At 43.8% G+C, this 24,079-nt stretch overlaps 1 protein-coding gene across 1 annotated transcript in view; it reads right to left on the reverse strand.

The window, feature by feature from the left end:
• Positions 1-1,573, reverse strand: part of LOC144373988 (uncharacterized) — a 32,732-nt gene extending 31,159 nt beyond the window's left edge. The window contains exons 1-2 of the mRNA XM_078036966.1: positions 1,566-1,573; positions 600-1,166 (exon numbers count right to left, since the gene is read on the reverse strand). Coding sequence (XP_077893092.1) covers positions 600-1,166; positions 1,566-1,573 — 575 coding nt within the window. The remainder of the gene's footprint in view (positions 1-599; positions 1,167-1,565) is intronic.
• Positions 1,574-24,079: the final 22,506 nt, after the last annotated feature.

Raw genomic sequence — 24,079 nt, forward strand, 5'->3', positions numbered from 1 at the left:
CCCCCCCCCCGTTTTGGGGTGCTGGGGATTGAACTCAGGGCCCTATCTGTGGGAGACAAGCACTCTACCAACTGAGCTATATCCCCAGCCCAGCCTCCCCATTAAAAAAAAAATTTTAGTTGTAGATGGACACAATACCTTTATTTAGTATTTTTTTATATTTATTTTTTAGTTGTACACAATATCTTATTTTTTTAATGTGGTGCTGGGGATCGAACCCATGCCTCACATGTGCTAGGCAAGCACTGTATCACTGAGCCACAGCCCTGGCTAAATTACTAAAGCTATCCCTGAACTTGTGATCCTCTTGCTTCAACCTCCACAGTCATTGGGATTACAAGTGTGCACCACTGTGCCTGGCATTGATGTGATCTTTTTAGGGGGTGTTGAGGGGGAAACATGGATTGAACTCAGGGGCCTTGACCACTGAGCCACACACATCCCCAGTCCTATTTTGTATTTTATTTAGAAACAGGGTCTCACTGAGTTGCGTAGCACTGGTCTGAGCTATGTCCTTGGGGACCACCCGGGACCCTCCACTCCCCGGCCTGCCCCGCTCCCCCCTGCCACCGCCACTCCTGGAGGCGCGGGTCACCTACCAGTCGGTGTGCGGCTCGTCGACGACCAGCAGCACCTTGGCCTTCCTGGCGGCGGCGGGCGCGGGCGCGGGCGCGGGCGCGTCCACCAGGCCCGCCGAGGCGGCCGTCTGCTTCACGGCTTGGGACAGCGAGCTGAAGAAGCTGCTGCCCACCGACGGCGCCGCCGCGGGCTGCGGCGCGGGCTGCGGCGCGGGCGCTGGGGCGGGCTGCGGCCTCCGCTCGGGCCCGGCGAGGCGGCCGGGGTCGCCGACGAGGCCGAAGCCGCCCCCGAGGGTGGCGGCGGGGGCTGCTGGGGCTCGGGCCGCTGCAGGTCGGTCATGTAGCCATTGGGCAGGTTGGCGATGAAGCTGCTGTCCGACAGCCGGCGCCTCAGGAAGTTCATCATCTGGTTTGAGGGGCTGGGGGCGCGCGGGGCGGCGGGACCGGGAGGCGCGGAGGGAGGCGAGGGGCGGAGGGCGAAGCTGAGGCGGCGGCTGAGGCGGCTGAGGCGGCTGAGGCTCGGTCGGCGGCGCACGAGCCCAGCAGACAGCCGCGGCGCACTGGGCGGGCGAGCCCGGCAGCGCGAGGCTGGGCGGGAGGCGGGAGGCGGGGCGAGGGGCGGAGCTACTATTGGCCCCGCCCCCGCCTTGCCGCCCGCGCTGAGGGCTCCTGGCCGCCTTCTCTCAGCTCTGAGGGGACTTGGAGGATAGGGAGAGCCAGGCCCCCTGTCACCTGAGCGTGACTGTGTGGAGAGGGCGTGAGAGCTAGTCCTTCTCCCCCGAAGGAAGGGAAGAGGGAGCTGAGAGTCTCCCCACCACCTTTTTTTGGTTGGAGAGAAAAGAATCGTGTCCCAGCCGAGATGGAGGCGCAGGACACCACCCCCACTCCTTTTGGAAGGAAGAGAGGTGTCAGCCTCTTGAGGTGAGGAAAAAGGAGCCATCCCCCTCGCGCGTGTACACACACACACACACACACACACACACACACGGGTGCATCCCGTAATGAGAAAGAAAAGAACCACCTCCTTTCCCAAAGCCAGGGAGAAATGAGCCATGTCCCCAATCTTCAGGTGAGGGAGAAAGGAATAATTCGCCCCCGCTAACAAGGACCCGTGTATGGTGAGATTTAAAAAAAAAAAAAAAAAGGAACGACTCCTTCTTCCTCAAGGCTGAGAGAATGTGTCTCCCCACCCCAAGAGGAGGTCAAGACCACAGGGAGGGCTACCTCCTCTACTTTGAGAGAAAGGGATCCTATCTGATGTCTGAGAAGGAGCCATGGGGTGCATTTTCAGTGGCCCACCTAATAGCTCGAACTTCTCTCCACCTCCTCACTGATCAGAGAGAGGAAGCCATGGGAAGTTTGGAAACCCTCTCTGCATGACCCCACGAAGGGGATGTCTAAGCCCCCCTCCTTCTACTTCCTTGACCTGCATTGGTGCATTCAGTGCTGTTGAACGATGTTTGGTTTTTCCCAGTCCAGTCATTGTTCACATCTGCCTTACCATCCACGAGGACTTTTCTGATTGTCACCTTCTGTGTGCCTGGACTCTCAATCTTGTGGGACCCTGGGGCTTTTACTTTCACCTCTCATGGTGTGTATCTCATGGGATATACATGTCCGTTGTATTGGAGCACAACGGAGCAGATGTGCTTTGCGAATAGACCACCTAGAGTGATAAATGACCTTGGACAAATTACCCCCCTCTGAACCACTTTTCTCCAGATGATAAAAAAAAAAAGAGCAGAAATAACACTTTTTGAGGATGTTCGAGTAAATGAGAGCATGTGTGAAAAACATCTGGTATAGCGTGGATATTACAGAAGTGGTGCCTAAATTATTATTATTTAAATTGGCTCTCAGTTCGCATTAACTGGGCTGGATAGAATCAGTAAGTGGCTTGTCACTGATATTGGCAGGCCATTCTTGCTTCCTACATCCCAGCTGGCACAGCTTGGGGCTTGGAGATGTGCAATCCAACTCTGAGTCAGTGTATCAGAGGAGTGTGCAGTCGATTGTAATAATGCAGCGGGCTTTCCTGCTACCAGGTCCCAGGCTCAGGGATGGGAGCAATTAGGAAGTGGCCCCTGAGTATGAGAAGTTTGGAATCTATGAGGAATCGAGGGGAACACAGGAATGATTCACCACAATAAGATGGAAGAGATGCCTTGGGTAAGGTACTCTAAGTACACCAAGGAGGGAAGAATTTGTTCTGTCTGTGAGGCTTGGGAAAGGTAATACTGAGCTGAGTCTTGAGGCATCTGTAAGAGTTTACCAGTAGAGAAGTGGAGGAAGTGCTCAAGTGGATATGGTAAGGAGCTATTGTAGCTGATGACTTCTCTAGGAATATTCCCTCAATCCTCTAGGAGCACCATGTATTGTCTTTGTTAGAACTCCTGAAGAAAGTATAATAAAATATTGTGGTGACTAGAATGTAAGCTTTTCAAGAATAGGTTGGGTCTTAACCATCTGTGACCCCAGCATCAGGCACCATACCTGACACAGGTCGTTTGAAAGGTGAACTGTATTCTTATCCACCCCAGTTCTTATCTATTGAAGAAATACTGATGTCACTAATAATTAAATAAGGCTAATTTAATGCAATGTCCTTCCTGGAAGTATTTTGAGGGAATCAAAGGAATCTTTTCCAAAGATATGTATCTCTACTGGTGGGATGTCAGGCACTGTGTCACTTCTGCTTTTTATGTGACTGGAGACATCCTTCTTATATAACTATATATAAAACTTAATTGATAGATGATAGATAGAAGATAGATTTTATTAATTCTCCCAGTAAGCTTGTAGTGTATGTGTAATTTTTTTAAATGAACCAATTAACAAATATGTTTTGAGTGCCTAATTCACATGAACATTATGCTAGGGACTGGAGTATAAAAGAGATTAAAAGATGAATCAAACTCAAGTTCTTGCCTTAAGAAGACAGTTCAGGCCTGGTGCAGTGGTGCACATCTATCATCCTAGCCACTCAGGAGGCTGAGGCAGGAGGATTGCAAGTTTGAGGCCAGCCTCTGCAACTTAGTGAAACCCTGAATCGAAATAAAAAAGGGCTGGGGATGGAGCTCAATAGTAGAACACTCCTAGGTTAAAATCCTCAATACTGCAAAAAATAAAGAAAGAAAGAATGAGCAAAATCTGAAGCTGTACTCACAAGAAATAAGATTGTATGATCTACTCCTGGAAACCAAAATCCTTTTCCTTGTTGTGGCTTTATTCCTTGAACTTTTGCAAGGCACCTGGCATGTAGTATGCCCTCCAGCATTTGTAGGGGAGGCTCAGAGAGACTCTGGTTGTGTACTGATGTTCCCTCTGATCCACAGTTTTGCAGTGGTGTGCATGGTGCCAGTTACCTGTGGTCAACTGCAACACTAAGTGGAAAATTCCAGGAACAATTCATAAGTTTTGAGTTATGCATCATTCCGAGTAATGTGATGAAATTTCCCACTGTCCTGTTTTGTCATGGGGGATGTGAATCATCCCTTAATCCAGTGTGGATGTACTGGCCACCCATTAGTCACTCAGTGGCTGTCTCCATTATCCCATCAACGGTCGTGGTACCAGGGTGCTTAGGTTCAAGTGACCCTTGTTTTACTTCATGACCCCCCAAAGCACAAAAATAATGATTCTGGCCAAAAAAGAATATGCCAATGAGGAGCTGTAAAGTGCTTTCTTTAAGTGAAAAGGTGACCGTTCTCAATTTAATAAGAAAAAAATATATGCCAAAATTGCTAAGATCTACGGACAGTCAGATGTTTTGAGAGACCAGATTTGTACCACTTTTATTGTAGCATATTGTTATAATTGTTCAATTTTATTATTAGCTATTACTATTAACCTCTTTCTGTGCCTAATTTATAAATTAGACCTTGTCATACATATATATGTTTAGGAAAAAATATAGAGAGATTTTTGTGGTTTTAGGCATCAATTGGAGTCTTGGAGTATATTCCCTGAAGGTAATGGAGGACTACTTTGTATGTTAATGTCATTAGTGTTCATCCAGCTTGTCTTTTCATGAGTCTCTCAAGGTGTGGGATTCTGTGTTCCGTTTCTCAGAATGATCTATAACGCCAGATAAAGCATCTAACACAGATTAGTCTCCCAATCATGGGATGTAGATCGGAATGTTCCCAGAGGACTGCTTTACTTAAGATTCCTTCATTAAAGCAATAGAGACAGACTCACAAGATCAACAAAAGATTCATCGAGCCACATGCCTATGATCCCAACAACTGAGGAGGCTAATGCAGGAGGATCCAAAGTTTGAGGCCAGCCTCTGCAACTTGGCGAGGCCCTAAGCAACTTAGCGAGACTCTGGCTCAAAATAAAAAAAAAAAAAATTTTAAAGGGCTGGGAGGGCTGGGATTGTGGCTCAGTGATAGAGCACTCATGTAGCACATGCAAGGCCCTGGGTTCGATCCTCAGCACCACATAAAAATAAATAAATAAAATAAAGGTATTGTGTCTAACTACTTCTAAAAAAATAAATGTTTTTTTTTTTAAGGCTGGGAATGTATCTCAGTGTTAAAGTGCACATGGGCTCAGTCCTCAGTCTTAAAATATTAAATAAATAAATATATATGTACACACACAACATATATATCAAAAAATTCTATTAATTACATTATTTTCTGATAGGTTTTAATAAGAATTTTCTTGTGGAAGAACAGACTATTTTCTCATTGGGCATAGGAGATCATTGGTCAGTTGTGTACGATCAGAAGTTCTTCATCAGTGGGTACAACTGTCAACCAGTCTACTTCAACGGAAATCCTCCACATTCCACTGGATCCTTGCCAAGAAGTGTCTTTGCCTCCTGTACTTTATTAAACACGGTCCTGGGTTTTAATGAACTGTAGTGGAAATCTTCCCCTCATCTGCACCTGCGGGTCTCAATTCCACATCCAGGTACAATATGGCACTATTAGTCTTTTACCTGGAATTGAAGAGAGAACTGGATTTGGATTTAGGAAATTCTACAAAATATAAAAATGTAAAAAAATATAAAAAATTTAGGGTCTTTTCTTCCTCTCTTCCTCTAAGACCCAGTAAGACTTTCCTTTTCCTCAGGTAGAGGGCCTTTTTCCCAGATCCATCAGCAATCCTCTGAGACCTATGAAGCCACGTGTTAGATTCGGAAAGGTCTCTCCCAGTTGTGGAAGCCCAAGACGCTCTGACGGCTTCCCTTGTGTACCTTGTGTCGTTGTGATCGTCCCCCTGGATTGTAAACACAGATAAATGTCTGGAAACTGCAGGTGAAAGAACCCCTGCTAAAATCAAGAACCAATTTACATGATTGGAACTCAAAAAAACTCAAAGGAAAATGTGCTACACGGAGCTCCTTGCCAAAAATGCAAGGTTTCCTCTCAAAAAAAAGGAAGTCGCCTAAAAAAACCTGCCTTCCTTGGCTCCTGATCACATCCCAGGATGAGGGATCCCATTCCCATTCATCTGCTCTCAAAAGAAGTCAAAAGAGTTTGGGTTCCAGAAATTGTTCGTTCTAGTCCTGCTCCGTCACTAAATGGTTTTGCAATTTTCAGTGAGTTGTTCGGGCCTCCTGTGCTCATAGGAAGAGTGGGAGTGTCTGCCTGATTTGAAAAGCCCTTTGGAAGTGCCAAAGATTTACCAGAAGAGACATCCATCATTGCCTGCCACACCATCTCCTTACCTGCTGTTTTGGACGGTCCATGACAAGTGTTCATCATCTCCACGGAGGTGGGCCTGTTTTGATGGTGCTCATGCTAATGCTCCAGATGCCTTTCTCTTAAACATCTGTACAGGGCCAGCAGAGAATAGCCAGGCCCCCACCATGAGCTGGGCTAGTTGGCTACAGTTAGGAAACACACATATATAAGTCAATTTCTAAATCTGTCTTCTATTAGTTATATATCTTTTGAGCAAGTCAATTCCTGCCTCAGTTTCCTTACCTGTCAGAGAACAGTAATAACTATCAGGACTACACTGAAGGACTATTGGGAAGACTCAATAAGACAGCATTATAAAATACACTCAGAGTGTATTTTATTGTAAAGGACTGTGCAGATGTTAGCTATTTATATTTCTGATGCCTGTGGAACCACAGAGCTCACCAACACTACAACTGAAATACAGAAAAAGGAGGCTCCCCACCCATACTTATCCCAACGTTAAATACCCAGGGGAATCCAGGCAGGTGTGAGGCCAACCCTCTTGCGGTGACTCTCAGGCTTAGTCATACCTGCTAATGTAACAACCGCTTCAAGTAATGCTTCTACCTTCCCCGGGTGACCTTGAATGGGGACACTTCATTCTTCTCTCAAGGGTTCCATTTCCTGGCCTGGAAAATGAAGGAGAGGGAGCTGAGTGAGGTGATCCCCAAGGTCTGGTGCTGTGACATTCTCTAGGTGGAGAGGGAGTACAAGCAGGGGCCAGATCTGCAGAGCAAACACTAAATACTAGCAGATGGTTCGAGAAAGATGCATAGGAGATGTGAATTCTAAGTCCAGGTTTTGCCTGATTTTAAGAGAATCAGAGATGGTCCCCTTACCAAGTCTCCATTTCTCTGATGGTGTTGGGGAATCAATAATAACTACAATTAAACTACATACCAGAAACTGCCCATATGTTATCTTCATATATTAAGTATCAACGCCCTCCTGTTTTTTTTTTTCTAGCCAGTGAAGTAATTTATACTCCGTGAGGTTATACCAGCTATGATAAGATCTCGGGACTAAAATGTTGCAGAGCTAGAAAGCAGGACTGACCGAATGCAAAACCTGTGAGATTCCCCATTAGGATATTCGGACAAGCCCCTAAGAGAGATGAATCCATTAATAAACACACTTATCAAAAAACACACTTATCAAAAGCCATCGGAGAAATACCATGCCCTCCTGGACTCTTCTCATAAGCTCCCCTACCATCTCCTATTACCCAAAGTCTTGCAGGCACAGAGAATTAGCATAACAGGACCCAGAATAAATTGATCCTGCCCAAGGAACAAGTCAGCTTCAAGCCAGAAGAATCTAGCTAATGAGACACCCTTCTTTCCACCCCAGTGTACCCCAGCCCTGTTTTCACCCAGCCAGGACCCCAGCTCCTCACCAAGCAGCTCTGGCCTTTTGCAGGATGCTGATGTGTTGGCTGTTGCTATGGCGACGGAGGAGCATCTCTGTCATGCACACATGAGCAACAGAGAGTGGGTATCCCCCACCTGGGAAACTCGGAGGATTTAACAGTTGTTTTCCAGCAGCCTCCTCGCACTGCTTCAGCCAGGAGCAAGGGAGCATCCCCTCCACTTAGCGTTCGACCCATGCCAGAGGCGGGGCTGAGCGTTCTGGACCACTTCTGTGCAGAAAGCAACCCCTTCCCTCTACTTCTGGTACAGTCCTTGTTCGATGAAGATGCCTTCCCGGTAGTGGGAAGTGGGACTGACAGGGTGCAAGTGAGTGAACTGCTGTGTTTACAAAGAGCCAACAGGTAGCCCCTGGTTCTTCAGTCCTCCTGGGCCACTCCCGGATTGTGAACCAGCTAGATAGTTAGAGCCAAACTCATGTAGCTTTATACCCTGCTTCAGCCACTTATGAACAAGGCAGTATCACGCCATTTCTCTAATAAGACTTAGCTTATTTATGTGCAAAAATGGGTTTAATAATTCTTTGCAAAGTCATTGAAGAAAATTAAATGAAATTGTATAAATAGGTCCTAATACCAAGGGCACCTCGTGATAGGAACCCTTTTTTTTTTCAGGGGATTGAACTCAGGGGCACTCAACCACTGAGCCAAATCCCCAGCCCTGTTTTGTATTTTATTTAGAGACAGGGTCTCACTGAGTTGCTTTGGGCCTCGTTTTTGCTGAGGCTGTCTTTGAATTCAGGATCCTCCTGCCTCGGTCTCCCAAGCTGCTGGGATTATAGGTGTGCACCATGGAGACCGGCTGGGAATGCTTTTATGATAGCAATTATTTTTTAAAAAATAGCTTAGTGAAACATGTTCTTATTTAAAGATAGGCAGATATATGTTTTGTTTTGTTTTAGAACTGAGAATTGAACCCAGGGGCACTTAAGCCATATCCCTGGATTTAATTCTTTTGTTTTGAGACAGGATTTCACCAAGTTGCTTAGGGCTTCGCTAAGTTCTTGAGGCTGGCTTTGAACTTGTGATCCTCCTGCCTCAGGCTCCCAAGTGGATGGGATTTCAGGCATGCACCACAGTGCCTGGCCCAGATATATGTTTTAATCCCTGGTTTGATCTTCATAGTCTGATATCTACTGAGTATTCTGAAGTCAATTTTTTTGAGTCTCCTTCATGTGCAAAATGAAGAGGTTCGGATAACCTATGAGATTCTATGCAAAAGATTTTATTTTGATATAGTTATCATATCTGGTTGGAATTTGGGGATTCTGACTAAAAAGGAAAAGAAAAAGGCACCTTCTATAGCAGTGAAATAGCACATCATCATTACTGCCACCTTTAATGAGCACTGTATGTGCTAAGCACTGTGACAGATGCTGGTCCACTCTCTCATTTACCCCTGGCAGTAGCCATCATGAGGTAGGAATCGTTCTGGCAAATTTGCGGTAGAGGAAAATGGGCGGCGAGCTCTTCTAACAGTTGCAAAAAATAAATAAATAAACAAATCCTAACTTTGCCTTTACTATATCTGCACATTGAGAAAAAATTTTCCTCCCCTGCCAACCCACAACACCACATCATATGAATTCCTGCATGGCTACCCCCAGGGAGAGGTTCCTTAGTTCCAGGGCCAGCTCAGAGCAGATGGCCCCATTTCTACTCTCATAAAGAGCCAGCTCCAGGGATCTGAGAAAAGAGTTGCAGTCCAAGGTCTCACACTTGACTCTAGGAGTGTAATTCTGTCTGAAAGCACATCAGCATGCTCCCTCCATCCTTTCCCCTCCACCCTGCATATTTGCAGAATCTGCCATGCATGCATGATGAAGAGCTAAAGATACCTGACTGGCTTGCCTGCCGCCCATTCCTGATCAGGAGTGAGTCAGTATTTCTATCTCCTGGTTTTTATCTTCTCCCTAGTGTCAAGAGAACGTCTTTTCTCATCTCCAAAATAGCATCTGGTCCATTCGAAGCAGGCTAGAAGTAGGCTGACTGCCAGCACCCTCGTTTCTTGGCAGATAGATGGCATTCCCCCATCCAATTATCTTGAAGTCTCCTTGCTTCGTGATGCAGCCAACCCCTCCATCAGGAGCCAGACCCAGGTAGCCTAAAGTCACCTTGAACAGATCAATAATAATGATGGCTACAGATCTCATCTTCAATTCTTGCATCGCTTCTACTAGGTAGGAATCTCACTCTTTTAAAAAAAAATGGGGAAACAGAGACTCAGAGAAGGGAAGAGGCTTCCCCAAGGTCACACAGCCTGGCACAGAAGAACTGAGATTCTCAACTTTAGAAAGAAGAGTTAAACAGTTCCTAAAGGCCGCTTGCTTTTCCTATAGATCATAGCCAAATGCTTGGAAGGTTCTGGGGATTAGAGAGCATGCCAACCCAGGTTCCAGAAAATATCCCCTGTGCTCTCTTCAAGTGTGCCTCCAAACATCTGCTCCAGCTCTTTCCTCAGCTTGGGATGCCCTTCCCTGTACCTAGCAGCGCAGTGCATGTTCCAAAAAAGAAACCACAGGTTTCATGGTTGATTGAGCTGCTCTGGAATCCTGACTGTACCATTTGCAAGTTTGTGATTTCAGGCAACTTCTCTAGTCCCTCTGAGGTTTTCTTCCACTGTAAAACAGGGCCATCTGCCTCACAGTGTTGTCATGACAATATATGAGCTTGAAGGGCCTAGCATGGTGTCTGACAGTTAGCAGGTGCTTATGATTACGCCCTTCCAAATACAGCTCAGGCACCACCGCCTCTAGGAAGCCCTGCCTGATTGTGCCTCTCTCCTCCAAGCCCTGACATGTATTCATTTATTTTTTTTTCTTAATTCATTGAACCAATATTTTAAAAATACATAAATAACTCAATCATAGTACTCAGCACATGGTGTTATAATTACTGGGTCATGTTCTATTTCCCCCATTAGACGAGGATCTTTCTGAGGGCAGAGATTTTTGTCTGAGTCATCACTGAATCTTGAATGCCTACTCAGGCATTCAAGGAGGGGCCTGGCAGGAGGGAGGAAGTGAGAAAGCAACAATAAATAAATAAACAAAAGTCAAAACAGAAAGAAAAAGAAACGAGACACAGGACTGCTTGTAAAGACTTGCTCAAAAAAAAAAATTTTTTTTTTTTGAAAAGAAAAAGGTAACCGGAGGCTGGAAAGGCACCTGATCCTTGGGCAGCCTCCCCTGCAAATGTTTCTCCCAATTCCCCCATTGACAGGAGCTGACAAGAGAGGAATATCAATGACCCCCTGAATAGGAAATCTCAGATGAGCCCCGCACCCAGCACCCAGCGTGCAGACAGGCAAGTCTGCAGAAAGGAAAATTCCAGTTGAACAGCCGATGGGGATAGACTGCAGCCCCAGGCCTGGTAACAAACAGTGTGTGGAGCTTCAGTCGGGGACCAAGCTCCTCCCACCTCCAGCAACTGCGACTGCAGCCCCAGCAACAGCACGGCTTGGCAGGTGAGGAGGGCAGCCAGATTTTCAGCAGGGAAGCAGGTGGCTGGCTGAGGTGGGAGCTTCTGCCCCCACAGAGCTGGAATTTAGAGACTGAGCCTTGGGCAAAAGGGGCCAGGAATGAAGAGGAGAAGGTCTGCTTTCTCCTGTCTCCCCAGACAGCTTTCCTGCCTACCACCAGAGCTCCAGAGGGACTTTTGAAAGTCCCATTCCAATCCCACCATAAAGGGGAGAGCCACTGTTTAACAAGGAATTCATGCATCTTGGTACTACCCTTCTAGTTTATCTACCTGCCTTTCTTCTCCTCCTCCTCCTCCTCCTCCTCCTCCTCCTCCTCCTCCTCCTCCTCCTCACTGGGGATTGAACCCAGGGGTGCTTAACCACTGAGCCACATCCCCAGCCCTTTTTATATTTTATTTAGAGACAAGGTCTCGCTAAGTAGCTTAGGGCCTCGCTATATTGCTGAAGCTGTCCTTGAACTTGCAACCCTCCTGCATCAGCCTTCTGAGATGCTGGTATTACAGGTCTGTGCCAGCATGCCTAGATTCTTCCTTTTCCCTAAATAAAGTCGTCTGTGTCTGTCATACCTCTGTACCTCTTCCTGGAATGCTGTTCCTTCTTCCTGGAGTGCACTCTTGAGTATGCTTTGCTGAGTCGGGGTCCTTGTACTAGATGAAGACTAGAATCCTCAGACTAGCATCTGAATGCAGACAGTTTGCTTAATAGGCCATCCTAGGAAGCATGGGGGTGGGGTGGAGTGAGACAAAAAAGGTAAGGGAGCCAGGAAAAGGGGCATTAGTGAACAGGTGGCCATTATGGGCAACTGGGGTCCAATCCCACCGAGGAACCCTGGTACTTGCTGTAGACCACATTTTGGAGATGTTTCCCTTGAGGGATGAGAAAGCTAGAGCATTTAGCCACCAAATCCCATTCAAGCTGGTTAAGTAGTGATCCTGATGCCATTCACTCCCCCAGCAGCTGCCCTGTGCAAGACCCAGGCACATCCTTGCACCAGAGCAAGTGCTCAACTAGAAAGTTACAGGGAGCACTGGCACCATCTGCTACCCTTGCCAATCTAGCCAACTACTCCACCTTTTCCAAGGCTCAACTCAAAAGCCAGTACCTTTAATCCTAAATAAATTTCACAACCTCTCTCTCTGCATTGCCAGAGTAGGTTGAACACAACTCTATAGAATACTTGTCCTATGGAACTTTCTGTGTATCTTCTCCACTAGACTGTGGGCTCCTTTAGTGTCCTGACTTCCAGCACAAAGAGACACATGGATAACAGGTGCTTTGATCCTAGTACTGATTAAATATCAGTGATAGTTGAGAATGCTAACTAACATTGATGAATCCTAATACTAGCTGAAAAAGAGTTAGAGGGGATTTCTTATGCATGATTTATACATATTTGTAGCTGTTTATAATATGCATAACATCTTTTGAATGATGTGGTCACCTCATGGTGGATTAAAAGGCATTAAATTTATACGTATTTGTAGCTGTTTATAATATGCATCACATCATCAATCTGTTTTAATATCCATGGTACCATCCTAGAGATGCTTCAGCATAGGGATTGGGCCATCCTTTAGCCAGAACCTTTAAATGACTTCTGTCTCAGGGGTCTGGACCTTGCCTACAAGGTGAGAGAAAGGATTGGAACTCAAAGTCAAATCCAGTGTGACGTTTTCCAAAGTAGCCTGAGACAACACAGCCAGAATTGGAGCTTTTACCTTGTTGCCAAAACAACATCCACTTAGGAAATATGAGGGAAAGAAGAAATTATTATAGCAACGAAAGAGATGGATTACCTATCATAAAACTTAACGAGATGTGTACAGATTCTTTTGAACAAAAATTGGTATGACTCAGGAAAAACAAAGAGCACTTGAGCGACAACAGAAAAGGTAGATCATGTCCTCAGATGCAACATCGTAAAAAATGTCATTTAAAAAAATTTTTTAAATTTGTTTAAATTAGTTATACATGACAGTAGAATGCATTTATGCACTTTGATATATCATACATAGATGGGATAAAATTTCTCATTTTTCTGATTGTATGTGTTGCAGAATCATATTGGTCCTGTAGTCACATATATACGTCGAGTAATAATGTCTGTTTCATTCTACTCTAAATCCTCTCCCCACATCCCCTCATTTTTCCCTAGACTAATTGGGAAATGGAATGCAGTTCAAATAGAAAAAAAAATGCCAATAAATTTTTGGGGGTAATTAGACAAATTGACTATGAAATCCACATGGAATAAATAAGCTGGAATCACAAGAAGAATTTTGAAAAGGGACATGAAAAAGAGAAGAACTGGCTCTACCATTATTAGAATGTCATAAAGCTGCAGTAATTTAAGCAGTGTGGTTCTTGTGTATGGAGAGACAGATCAATAAAGAGAAAACTCAGAAATAAACCTAAATGTATCTATACATCTAGTGTAGAATAAACATGGCATTTCAAGCCAGTGGAGAACAAGATTATTCAATCAACATTATTGGAATAATTGGATTGTTACCTCGGGAAGAAAAAGAAACTAAGTTTTAAGGTCCATAGTTCACACATTACGTCAAAAAATTTCCAGATGGATTGAAACCAAAATAGTAGTAGCAGGAGAAAATGTAGGAAATTTTATTTTATAACCTAAGGAAAAGCTGTCTAAGAGTGATGTATCGCAGAAGTCATAAATTTTAAAATTGATAAATTTGACTACCATGATGTTCCTCCACGGAAAACGCTTTCATAAATTCCTAAGGCAAAAGACCTACTGAGGAAAATACTTGCAATCCACACCACAGGCAGAGCACAGATTTCCTTAATATATTTTAAAAGCTTGTACATATCAATAAGAAGCAAAACCAACAAATACACGTGTGTGTGTGTGTGTGTGTGTGTGTGTGTGTAGATGATAGTAATGAGTATGAAAGGAAGGAAATACAAATGGCTTCTATACCTCAACATAAGAAAAGAACTAGGGGCTGGGGATGTGGCTCAAGCGGTAGCGCACTTGTCTGGCATGCGTGTGGCCCGGGTTCGATCCTCAGCACCACATACAAACAAAGATGTTGTGTCCGCCGAGAACTAAAAAAATAAATATTAAAAATTCTGTCTCTCTCTCTCTCTCTCTCTCTCTCTCTCTCTCTCTCTCACTCTCTCTCTCTCTCTCTCTCTCTCTCTCCCCACACAAAAAAAAAAGAAAAAGAAAAGAACTAGATGCTATGATTAGGATATGGTTCATCTCCTAAAGATTCATGTGCTGGAAACTTGGTCTCCATGGTGGAGTCGTTGGGTTGGTGGGAACTGTTAAGAGGTGAGGTCATTGGGGGAACCACCCTTGGGAGGGATTAATGTAATTCTCAAAGGACCCCAATTAGTTTCCAAGATAATGACTTATTATAAAAACAGCAAACTTGTCCCGGGCATCCCTTTGACTTCCTGTCTCACCATGTGATATTTTCCACCCATAATCCCGCCATTATGATACATCCACCAGGAGATGGTCGCCTGGTGAACAAGTAGGGCTTTCAGCCTCTAAAACCATGAGCTAAATACACCTCTTCTCTTTATAAATACCCAACCTCAGGTATTTTATTCATAGCAAGAGAAAACAGACTATTACACTGGATAACCGAGAGAGATGCCTACACACTGTTTTGTAACTAAATTTTGTGCCGCGTGCCTGTGCTACCTAGTTTCAAAACAAAGAAAGATGATTTTAATAATAATCCATAAAGCCCAGGATCCTAGCTAAAGGGACAACTGTGGGCATCCATGGCATATGTGGAAAAACATGGAATAAAAGTTGGTAATAGAGAGACTTAAAGAGTTAAAAGCAGACTGGGGGTATATAAGTGGTGTGATCAGTCTCACAGTCTTAGGTGTTCAAGTTCCAGATTCATTTTGTCCTGTGTGGCTGTGACAGTTGACTTCTGAGACCCTCAGTGTCCTCATCTGTGAAATGGGAATAATCATTGTAATGACCAAGCATGGTGATGCACTCCTGTATTCCCAGCGACTTGGGAGGCTGAGGCAGGAGGATCACAAGTTTAAGGACAGCCTCAGCAACTTATTGAGAACCGCCCCCCCGCCTCCAGGAACTTAGCAACACTCTGTCTCAAAATAAAAATTTTTAAAAAAGAACTCACGATATAGTTCAGTGCTAAAGCACCCTTAGGTTCAATCCCCAGTACCCACCAAAAAGAAAAGATGAACAAGAAGTGCCTAACACAATACCTGGCATATAGTAAGGACACAAAGGGCAGCTTGTATGTCCTAGACTCTGACTTCCCCAGCTTGACTGTAAATTTTATCTGCACTTCCTGTCTGGCAGTCCCCAAACACCTCTTTTATCTCAGAAGATGCCGAAGGAATAAATACCTCAAATCCTCTTTTGCAGTTATTCTTTTTTATTTCCCAAAGCCTCCAATACCCAAGAATTAACAGATTTTTATTGACTTGCACAGAGCTCTCCGGCCCTGACTTCTGGAAAATTCCGTTAAGGTTCTAAATATACTAATCTATAATTGTGGCTCAATGTGGTTTGCATTAAGAATTCAGCGTGTGCATTTTATACCGTGCCACGGCTGATCCAGCCCTAGACCTGTCGACCAGGCTGTCCCACCAACTCGTCGCATTCCTGCCAGACCTTAAAAGCAAACTATAAATGGTAGCTGAAACCCTGAGCCGTCCTTAGGTCCATCTGCACTACTATCTGACCCTAACTGACCTGGGATCAGTCCTGTGACCCAGGTCTCCCTGATCTATTCCCTGTCTTTGATCCCTACCTCTGGCCCCTTCTGGACAATGTGATCATGGTTTTTATTATATTTTATCTTTAAATACTCACAATAAACCACCTTTATTTGGGCTCAGACCAGGAATCGACCTCTCTGTATTTATTGGTTTCTTTTTCCACATTGTCTACAGCCTGTTTCCATAACCCCATGAGCTATTTTTACTTCTGTAACTTATCTTGGCCCTCTTCCCTGTTCTATTAGTGCGAGGTTGTCCCTGTCTGCCACTCCTAGCTAACCTCTTGATGAGCAAGGGGCTCCAGGTGGGCCAATTTTCTTGTAGATGTCAGGCATGTGACCTTGAGGACAACGAGAACCACCTTCTGTCTTTTGTCACAGAGTGGCAGGATTTCATCAGCTACCCTGAGGTGGTCCCAGGCCACTCTGGCCTTATTTGGTGTTATGGGGTAGGATGTCTTGCACGGTCTTCCAAATGATGTGGATGGGGACCCAGAAGTGGTAGGGGCCTTGGGATGGGTTGGTGTTCATCTCCTTACGGAGCAAGGCCAGGTACTTTTACTTGTTTCTGTAGAAATGCTCAGAAATGATCCTTGCAGAACATGATCGCCACTTTGTGGCCCAGAAGTATCTATTTAACAGTGATAGTCACCCCTATGTGGCCCAGGAGTTGACCCCAGCCATTTAACATCAGGACCTGAGCCTCCACCATCTTCCTGAGAAGTCCCTTCTGTATTTTTATATTTTTTTCTTCCCTCCTGGCACTTGTACCTCAAGACTCCTGAATAATTTTTTTTGAGTGTGGGTTACTGGAGATTGAACTCAGGGGCACTCGACCACCGAGCCCCATCCCCAGCCCTATTTTGTATTTTATTTAGAGACAGGGTCTCACTGAGCTGCTTAGTGCTTCACCATTGCTGAGACCTGCCACTGCACCCAGCTCCTGAATAATTTTTGACACTTTTTAATGACATATTTTTATGGGGAGGTATTTGATGTTTCAATACATGTTGGCTATTGGTCAAGGCAGTTAGCATATCCATCACCTGAAACATTTCGGTTTTTTTTTTGTTTTGTTTTTGGTAATGAGAACATTCAAAAACCTCTCTTAGGGCTCAGAGTGTACCTTCTTCTGGCTATTTGGAAATATTTAATATCTAATTTTCAATTATAGGCTGCCATGCCCTAACATGACTCATTCTCTTGATTACAGTTAGTTGGTTCATCCAACCCAACCAATTCAATTAATCTTGTCCTGGGAGAGTTTTTTTTTATGATTTCTGTTTTTATTGGTTTGTTTTTTTCACCCCCCTAGGAGGAAAGAAAAGAATGATAATTATTTTTGTGGCAATAGGAGCTAATGTAAAAACTAAGATACATCTACAGCTGTTTGTAGTACCTGTCAGTTCAGGTCTTTTGAAGAGCAGATACCAAGGTGGGATTAGACATGGAAGAGACTTCTCAGGGGAGTACAGGGGAAGGATAAAGGGGAGGGAGCCCGAGTAGGGCAGGGAGAGCCTTCCATTTGCAGGATACCTTGCAGCCAGATCCATGAGGAATCACCAAGTAGAAGTTGCCTATTTGCAGATTGGGCTAGCAATAGACCCCCCCCCCCCCGCTCTGTTAGCTGGAAACAGTTTGTATGAAGCATGGCCTCAGCCAAGCACTAGTTTGGATCCACAGGAGTGGAACCATGTCTTCTGGTCCACCTTACTCCCTCCAGCCAGGTCCCTCAAGGGTAATCTAGTTCTCCGGAAGCAGTCACTGAGACAGGATTAAATGTGCAAAGGTCTTATTAGGTGAATCACCAGTGAGAGAAAACCAGGAAGGAAGCCAAGGAAAAAGAAAATGGTAGAACCATCAGACGGCAGAGCAAGTGGAATCCCAGTTGACAGAGAACGAGAAGGCAGGATCCTAGGCTCCCATGTGGAGCCAATGAGGTTGGACAAGGCTGTTGGAAAGTCTTCAAGCCAAAATCAGTCATCCGGGGATGCTGGGTTTTCCAGGGCTGGGCCTGGCTTAGTGTCTTTGACAAACTTGTCACAAGCTAGAAGCAGCACACCAGAAATGGAGTCTTCAAGCTAACATAGGCAATGAACTTCAGCAGCTGGGGGCTCAGTGGAATTCTCTGGCTGCATTTTTCATAGGCACGTTCTCTCAGCCACTCTAAGGAAATCTGAGTGGTGCAACTGGACAGCTTCCAAGCCACCCTACAGACAGAAATGTAGCCTGCTATAAGTACGACATCACTATAGTGACAAGACAGAAAGAGAATCCTGGCACTAAGCGCTTGATGACATTTCTTCCTAAAATCTAGAGTTCCCTGCCTTCCACAGAATTCAACTGTTCACATTTTCCTTGCTGAGCCAACAGTCTCCTCATTTTGCTTGCTCTGGTTTGAATTGAGTTTCTGTCAGACTCCTGATTAATACAGACCTAAAGGCAAGAAACGTGAATGGTGACATTTCGGCCTTGTAATCAGCTGCTGGGGGAAGCATATTTGGTCAGGGAATTCAGAGTAAGTCTAGGTAGTGGAATTACTCAGACAAATGAGAACTGGTGCTGGGTTCCTCATAACAGTTGACAGTTTGAACTGAATTTGATGAATAAATGGTTGCTTAATAACCAGGAATTCTTTAAGAGTAGGAACCACAGGTTGCATCTCTCATACCTCCAGTATATGTAGTTATTCCTAGAACCAAAGAATCAATAAATACTTACTGAATAAAGGAGAAGAATTTCCATCCTCAGTGAGCTCCCAGTCTAGTAGCAAATCAGACAAAGAAAACTCCAATAGGATAAATGCTGTTATAGAACTGCATACACGGTGCTAGGGAATCAAAGAGGAGGAACATTTAATTCTGCCCTCAAGGATCAAGAAGTCTCTCACAAACTGCATGTGGTGATGCTTACCTGTAATCCCAGAAGCTCAGGAGGCTGAGGCAGGAGGATCGCAAGTTCCAAGCCAACCTCAGCAACTTAGTGTGAGGCCCTAAGCAATTCACTGAGACCCTGTCTCAAAATAAAACACAGGGGCTGGGGTTGTAGCTCAGTGATACAGCGCTTGCCTCTCATGTATGAGGCACTGGGTTCAATTCTCAGCACTGCATATAAACAAATAACTAAATAAAGATCCATTAATAACTAATAAAATATTTTTTTAAATAAAATAAAATACAAAAAAGGGTTGGGGATGTGACTCAGTGGTTAAGTGCCCTGGGATTCATTCCCCAGTGAAGAAGAATGGAAGAGGAGGAGAAGGAGGAGGAAGTGGAGGAGGAGAAGTCTTTCCTAGCGAGAGTACAAAGAATAAGTTAGACTACCCCCCAAAAAAAGAAGGATAAAAATATCTTGCTAAAAAAAAGAAGCATCTACAAAGATATGATGACATAAAAATATAAAGAAGTCTGAGAAACAACAAATTGGATTAAACTAGACCATAAGCTTCTATGTTTATAAACCGAGTCTTATTCTTTAGTGAATACTCATTACTTAGCAAAGGGCTTAGAGTTTAGTGAGCACTTAGTACATTTTGTGTTGGGGAGGTGTAGTATTCAAAGTAGCAAAAGCATGGCAGTGGACAAAAACCAGCTAGGTGTCTCTCAATAGACAATTGGATGGAGAAAATGTGGTCTAAATATAAAAGAGAGTTTTACTGATCCACAAAGAATAATGAAATTATGTCATTAGTTGTTGATGAACCTTTATTGGTTGATTGATTGATTGATTGATTGATATGTGGTGCTAAGAATTGAGCCCAGTGCCTCACACAAGCTAGGCAAGTGCTCTACCACTGAGCCACAACCCCAGTCCTGAAATAAGTGTTTTTTTTTTTTAAAAGGAGGATCTCATTAAAAGGAGGATGAACAATGGAGAAGAGGAAGGGAATTTAGGTGGAAGAAGGGGGATGGGAATGGGGAGGAATTACAGGAGGAAACTGAACAAACTATATCATGTGCATGTATGAATATGCCCATTAATTGCACTTTTATGTATAACTCTGATGTACCAACTGAAAAAAATTAATAGAAGGAAGACAATAGCACAGATAAGGGGATTAGGGGAGGTAGAGGGTAAATGGAGAGTGCTGGGGATCAAAGTGGAGCCAATTATGTTCTATGAATTTATAAGTATATCAAAAGGAACCCCACAATTATGTATAATTATAATGAACTCATGAGATAAGGCTAAACAAATTGGAACCAGATGGTGATAAATAACAGTAAAGTAATTAAACCTTAAAGTATAAAATAAGAATAAATAATATCCACAGGAGCAAACATTAATTAGGCACCTGATGTATGCCTGGCTCTATCCTGAAAAGTTCATGGCCATTATCTGATTTCCTCTTTCAACAATTTATGAAATACATACTACTACAATACTTACATACATATATATTTTTTTCTTTTTTTTTAGTTGTAGGTGAACATAATACTTTTATTTTATTTTATTTTTTATGTGGTGCTGAGGATTGAACCCAGCACCTCACACATGCCAGGTAAGTGCTCTACCGCTGAGCCACAGCACCAGCCCTAATCCCCCTTTTTTTTTTTTTAACAACTGAAAAATACTGATGCTCAGGACATGGGGAGGCCTCACCAAAGTCAAACAAGAATGCTAAAACAGAGCTGGGATTCAAATCCAGGTTCAGTTATTGCCAGAGGCAAGAGCATCAGAGCATGATATCACCTCCCCTGCTAAAGAGGATTCACTTCTTTAAGATCAATCTGATACCCCCAAGCGTCCCTTACCCCTTTTGTCCACCTCTCTGGGATAGAGACTCAGAAGTTGGCTGAGGTATGACCTGAATGACATGACAGCGTTGGATGGAAGGGACCAAATCCATCAAGGAAGAGACGGGAGTTGGGGGAGAAGCCAGGACATGGTCATAAATGCGACTCTCACACCCAACACTTAAGGATTTGTCCTATACTGGGCCCTGTGATCAATCCTTCCATAGGATCCTCTTGTCCCATCCCCCTGTGTACAATCCCACCCAAAGCATGAGAATTTGAAGCTCAAAGAAGTATAGGATCATTTTCAAGGTCATTTAGCTACTTGGTAGCAAATCAAGCATTCTAACTATTTCTGGTTCTCACATCAGAAGAATGCTTTTCTCTGTCTTATATTAATTGCTTTCTTTTTATTCTTATTTTAATCATTTTATTTTTCTTTTTCATATATAGACACATAAAAACCAGGGGCTAGCTATCTCTGAGGTTGGAGGGGTTATGTTAAACACTTGTTAGTGCTCAGGGCTCTGCAAGTTTCTCAGATTTTTCTCTCTGATCAGCTCTGTCGAGAGACCTGTTGCTGTTCCCAAGCTGAGCCACAGTCTATAGTAAACTGCTTTGGGAAGGGTTTCCCCCTGGAAGATTCATTGGAGGAAATTTCCAAATGTAAGCATCCCTTACTAGTTTTACAAGAGAGAAGCCATTACCACCTTCCCAGTCTGTATCAGGGGTGAAGATGCACCCATTTTTCTCCAAACTGAAGTTCTGTTTAAAAATGTGTTCTTTTTTACTTTTCTTTTCTTATGTTGGGGATGGAACCCAGGCCTCCTACATGCTAGGCAAGACTCTACCACAGAGTTACACACCCAGCCCTTAACTATGTTCCTTAAAGTTATGCTCTGATAAACTTGGATCTCTGTTTAAAAGCTCTCTAGCTGGGGGAAAAAAATGGTAACAAATTCTAAACTAGCTGTCAGAAAATGTGGTAATAGGAGAAAAAAAATGAGTTTGAGGCATCAGTGAGATCGCACCATTATGTAAACTGTTTGTTTCTCCTTCTGTTTCATCCAGAGGTAAGAAAGGACCTGTTGAGGAGAAAGAGCCTGCCCCAGACCTCCCTTGGCAGAACAAGAGGACGAGGAAGGACCACAGAGGCTCCTCAGACTAACTGGAGAGGGAGAGGAAGCAGCGAAGCCACTGGGAGTCTGAAAAGACTTTTAATGTCAACCTTGTTCAAAGCATGTCCGGCACAGGTGAGCTCTGGGAGGATTCAACGTGACGAGAGATTCGGTGTTTGAAAAACCTCATCTGCCCATCAGCTAAGTCAATTCTCAGTCTGGCCCTTCCTGGGTAGGGGATGGGGTGACCTTATTCAAGGTCGCAGAGCAGGGACCTGAGAGAGACTCAGAGCTAATTCTTCAAGTTGTTTGTAGTTATACTCCAAATCTATATTCTACCTGTAGATGATCTTAAGGTGGGAAATTAGGTCTGCTTAATATTCTCTTTTTCTTTATTCAAAACAAAGGTTTAGCTCACTGGTAGAGAGCTTGCCTAGCATGCACGAGGCCATAGGTGCCATCCCCAGCACTGAAACAACAACAACAAAAATGGATCATTGACCTTAAAAAGTCCGCCTTTAGTCTAAGTCACTTCTCCAGCAAAATGTTGAAAGAGCTGATTATGATTCAGGCCCTCAGATCCCCCATTTTTAAATATCTTTCCTTTCTCCTCTTCCTCCTGCCCCAAGACTCATCTCAGTCTACCCTTATCCTCTCTCCTTGTTCCTTGAATTCAAGGAAGATCTACTCGCAGGGACAGATGCACATATACATATCAGAATTCTCAGGCAACGGCATTTAACAAGGAGATAAGAATGGCCTAAGCCAGAGGAATTGATATTTAACGGTAGAGCTTCAGAGGCCATCAAAGAGGGAAATAGGAAAAGCAGAGTCTTCCCAAGGCCCCCAAAGTCATCCCAACCAACAACCATATGCATTAGGAATCAGATCAATGTCGCCAAATTTTATAGGTTTGGCCAGTTTCAATAAGAGGCCGTGAGCCACATCAGAAACCACACTGGACCGGGAATATTCTGAACTTTGTTTTCCTCATATGCAAACACTGGAGGTACATCTCATAACCCCCTGCTTAACATTGTGATATTTCAGAAGGTAGCTCTGTAAGGGTCATGGCTGGGATGCAGTCTCTGTCGCTGATACTGGGGAGACTTGGCAAGTCCCTGAATCTCACTAAGCACTAGCTTTCCCATCTGTATGCTGGGAATTAAAAGCATCTACCTCAGGATGGGGTTGTGGCTCAGTGGTAGAGCACTTGCCTAGCACGTGCAAGGCCCTGGGTTTGATCCTCAGCACCACATAAAAATAAATAAAATAAAGGTATTGTGTCCAACTACAACTAAAAAATATAAATATTTTTTTTAGAAGTACCTACCTCAGAGGATTATGAGAAATTCAACAAGTTACTGGTACATGACAGGGTTCTATGAGTAGTTATTTTCATTGCCTCCTGTTACAGAGTGACCTGCTCTTTCCCAAGCAGCAGCCTGTCACCTGTAAGGTGACTATTCTTTAAAAAAAATTGGGCTGAGCATAGTGATGCACACCTGTAATCCTAGGAACTCCGGAACTGAGGCAGGAGGATTGCAAGTATGAGGCCAGCCTCAGCAATTTAGGAAGTCCATAAGCAATTCAGCAAGATCCTATCTCAAAATTTTCTAAATAAATTAAAAGGGCTGGGGACATTGCTCAGTGGGGAAGTGCCACTGGGTTCAATCCCCAGTACCAAAATATAAAATTTTTTTTTAAAAAATTGAGGATGAACATTCCATTAGTTTTACCAGTTTCTCTAACCAATTTCAGAAAGACCTTTATGTCCAAAACAATAAGAAGTCTGTTGAGAACGAAGAAAATGAATTTCTTTCTTAAACAAATGGAGCTTTAATATTCTAACTTTTCACCCCTGCCTTTAGGAGTCACTGAAATTAATTGGGTTTGGTATTGAAAGAAGCAAATTATTCTCCTTATGTTTTCATAATCAGGTCCCTGGAAAGAATTTTTAAAGAGAAATGAGTATGTTGCACCTGGTCAATATTATAAAACAATTAGTTCTCCAATTAACAAGAGGATAACAAAAATATCACATTTTATTAAGTCTTCTTGGAAATAAAGTTGGATCCTATCAGCTTAATAGTTGGTGACAGTTTCAGTCCTCCTAACTGTTCAGCATAGAATGTACACAAGAAATTATATAAAAATTGAATATTTTGTTCATCAAAAGTTAAAATGTGGGGCTGGGGTTGTGGTTCAGAAGAAGCACACTTGCCTAGCATGTGTGAGGTCCTGGGTTCGATCCTCAGCACCACATACAAATAAAATAAAGGTATTGTGTCCA

This window comes from Ictidomys tridecemlineatus, unplaced genomic scaffold, assembly GCF_052094955.1.
Source record: "Ictidomys tridecemlineatus isolate mIctTri1 unplaced genomic scaffold, mIctTri1.hap1 Scaffold_54, whole genome shotgun sequence".
Lineage (NCBI taxonomy): Eukaryota > Metazoa > Chordata > Mammalia > Rodentia > Sciuridae > Ictidomys > Ictidomys tridecemlineatus.